General features: G+C 39.8%; 1 protein-coding gene across 1 annotated transcript; it reads right to left on the bottom strand.

The window, feature by feature from the left end:
* Positions 1-1,896: 1,896 nt before the first annotated feature.
* LOC102961223 (putative olfactory receptor 7A2) lies at positions 1,897-2,865 on the bottom strand. The gene has a single exon (XM_007088981.2). The coding sequence runs from the start codon at positions 2,863-2,865 to the stop codon at positions 1,897-1,899; it is 969 nt and encodes a 322-aa protein (XP_007089043.2).
* Positions 2,866-3,376: the final 511 nt, after the last annotated feature.

Here is a 3,376-nt window from a genome sequence, read left to right as displayed (position 1 = left end):
TGTAATAGTTTAGCAGAAACAATTAGGAATTTCATTATTAGATCACAAGTTACAAACTGTCATTTTTCCCTCATAATGAAGTGTTTATTAATTATAAGAGATACATTTCGATTTTCTGCAGCATAGACTAGCTTAGCACCCTAAAGGGATTCTATGGTTTAATTTTTACAAAAGTATAATCTATTATGTAGTACTTTCATGAGCTGTATTCGCTATTGTAGAAATGGGCTCAGAGGAATTCAATGTTCTGCTCAAAGGCACAAACCAATCAGCATGTAGTCTTAATTGGAATGATGTCGGGATGTTTCCGGTTCTGAAACTCTGGGAAGTGGTTCCCAACCAGAGTTGCTCTTGGGATTTCTGTCCATGTCTGAAGAGGTGCTTCTGAATACCATCAGCCACAGGACAGCACTCGACAAAAATAGTTATCCAGCTCCAAGGGTCAATGGCGAGAAGGTGAGGAAACCTGTTCCACACTAAGGTTTCTCCACTGTGCACACAATTCACCAGGGACTGTAGTTGAAACGCAAATTCTGATTCCTCAGGTCTCCAGGGGCCCCGAGGACCCTGCTTCTCTAACAAGCTCCCTGGTGGGTTTGATGCCGCTGGTCCTGGATGTGGAGCCCAGACTGAGAGCAAAGCTGTGGTCCTTTGTTAGGAGAAATTTAAATTAGAATTAAAGTTGTTAAGATGGCAATTCTACCCAAAGATCTACAGATTCAATGATAATTTGAAAATAACAAAAATGGGGTATGCTTGGAAAACATTTTTAAAACCATCCTAAAATTAAATAAAAAATCTTCCAAGCACGAGCACAGGAGGCCATCCCATTTATTTATGTATTCTTTAATTTCTTTCAGGACCATTTTATTGTTTTTATTTATAAGTCTTTTGACAGCAATAAGTAACCAATCATTCACCCCAGCGAATAAATCCCCTTAAACACTGCCACTGCTATTCCATACTTGATAGAGAGATGTACAGCTTGAGAAGAAATGTAGAGCATAGTAATACAAAGGAGAATTTAAAATTTGCTTTATCATAGTCGAGGTCATCTTTGACTCCAAGGCCGTATTAAGTCATTCTACTTTTTTGAATTTCTGTTTCCGTGTAGACTCCACTGGTAGACAAGTTCTTGATAATCAGTTTTGCAAGTGACTAATGTAAGCACTGGGGACATAGAGCCTGAGAAGAGAACAGGATCCTAATTCGGAGAAAAAAGCTAATGGTCTCTTATAAAACACACTTATCTGTTCATCAGGAAGAACAGTTATTGTAGTGATATACAAAAGAATGACAGACACAAAGTGAAAAACTGTGGTGTCAGATTTAGAATAGAATAGAATAAAACAGAATAGAATAGAAATGAACTACTGATCAAACTGAATTTTTTCCATCAGAGCGGTAACAAATGAATATTCTTTTCGGAAAACTAAAGACGTATTAAATGGGGTAATTTTTGTCATTTGGGAATAAATTATTCTTAAGAAATCCAAGCAGTTCCATTAGATAAATGGGAATTCCTAAGTTTTCCATATCACAGGTTGGGAATCAATTTACAAATAAAGGTAAAAGATCTGTACACTGAATAGAAGGTTTACGAAAGAAATTGAAGAAGACAAAAAGAAATGGAAAAACATTCCATGCTCAGTGATTGGTAGAAATAAAGGAAGAAAATGAAGGAATAATGATTGCATATCAGAGAAAGGTAAAAAAAAAAAAAGTTTTTTAAATAAGTAAGTAAATTGTACTGAGTAGTTGAAAAAATAAAAATTCCAGGAAATAAATGAAAGAAGCATTCTCTATACCCACAATTTGCTTTAAACACACACACACACACACACACACACACACACACACACACAACTTATCCGTTTAAGACCATGAGGCCTGCAATCATGGGAAATTCTTCAACCCCAGGACAATTGGAACTTTTATAGCTGCCATCCCAGAGAATCTCCTCAGAGCCTCCTTTATGTCTCTGTTCCTCAGGCTGTAGATGAAGGGGTTCAGCATGGGTGTGACCACCGTGTACATCACCGAGGCTGTGGCACTTGAGTGGGAGCTCTGGGTGGCAGCAGAGCTGAGGTACACTCCCAGACCAGTACAATAAAATAGAGAGACAACGGAGAGGTGAGATGCACAAGTGGAAAACGCTTTATACTTGCCCTGAGCTGATGAGATTCTCTGTATGCAGAAAGCTATCTTGGAGTAAGAGTAAAGGATCCCAATGAAGGGACCACCACCCAGCAGCATAGCTGCAAGATACATCACCAAGTTATTAAAAAAGGTGTCAGAACAAGCCAGTTGGGTCATCTGATTGAGTTCACAAAAAAAGTGGGGAATTTCTACCTCTGTACAGAAGGACAGCTGCAACACCATTAAGGTTTGTAACAAGGAATGCAGGACACTCATGATCCAGGACACCAGAACCAGCAGTCCACAGAGCTGGGGTTTCATCATGACTGTGTAGTGCAGGGGGTGACAGATGGCCACAAACCTGTCATAGGCCATCATGGTCAGGAGATACATGTCCAACACTGAAAAGATTAAGAAAAAGTCCATCTGTGTGATGCAGTCGTCATAGGTTATAACTTTACTCTGAGTCTGGATGTTCACCAGCATCTTCGGGATGATTGTGGAGGTGATGCAGATGTCTACAAAGGACAGGTTGGCCAGGAAGAAGTACATGGGCGTGTGGAGGCAGGAGTCAGAGCTGACGGCCAGGAGGATGAGCAGGTTGCCAAACACAGTGATCAGGTACATGGAGAGGAAAAGCCCAAATATGAGGGGCTGAAGTTCTGGTCCCTCTGAAAATCCCAGAAGCAGAAATTCTAATAGTCGTGTATCATTTCCTGGTTCCATGAGGTTGAACTGGCCCCAGAAAGAGGAAAGAGATATCATCAATTTTCACCTGAAGGCATTTCTCACATAGTTGAAAGGGTCCAATTTATATTGTGCAGTCAAGAAGTTAATTTCATTGTCTTGTGTATGGATTATCCCCTTGAAAGGATTCCCTCTCATTGCATCTCTGATTAGGCATTTTGGTCTCATTCTCCGCATTCCCCAACAGAGGTCTTGCATTTTACTCTTTTACTAAGAATATCTTTCCTGCATTGGAGGAATATATACTGAGTGTCAAATATGTTCCAGGCATTGTCTAGGCCATGAGCACGGGATACTGAAAACCAAAAGCCACTATAATCTAATGAAGGAGAGTGATTAGAAACAAATAAAAATATTAATAAGACATCAGAAGGTGTTAAGAACTTTGAGGAAACCAGTGTCAGTGTAAAGAAGAGTGTGGTGACGAGGGTTACTTTGTAATTGGTGTTTTTTCAAGAGCGGTGAACAGGTGACCTTAGAACAGAGACCT

This window comes from Panthera tigris, chromosome A2, assembly GCF_018350195.1.
Source record: "Panthera tigris isolate Pti1 chromosome A2, P.tigris_Pti1_mat1.1, whole genome shotgun sequence".
Taxonomy (NCBI): domain Eukaryota; kingdom Metazoa; phylum Chordata; class Mammalia; order Carnivora; family Felidae; genus Panthera; species Panthera tigris.
This window is presented reverse-complemented; position numbering and strand designations above follow the sequence as displayed.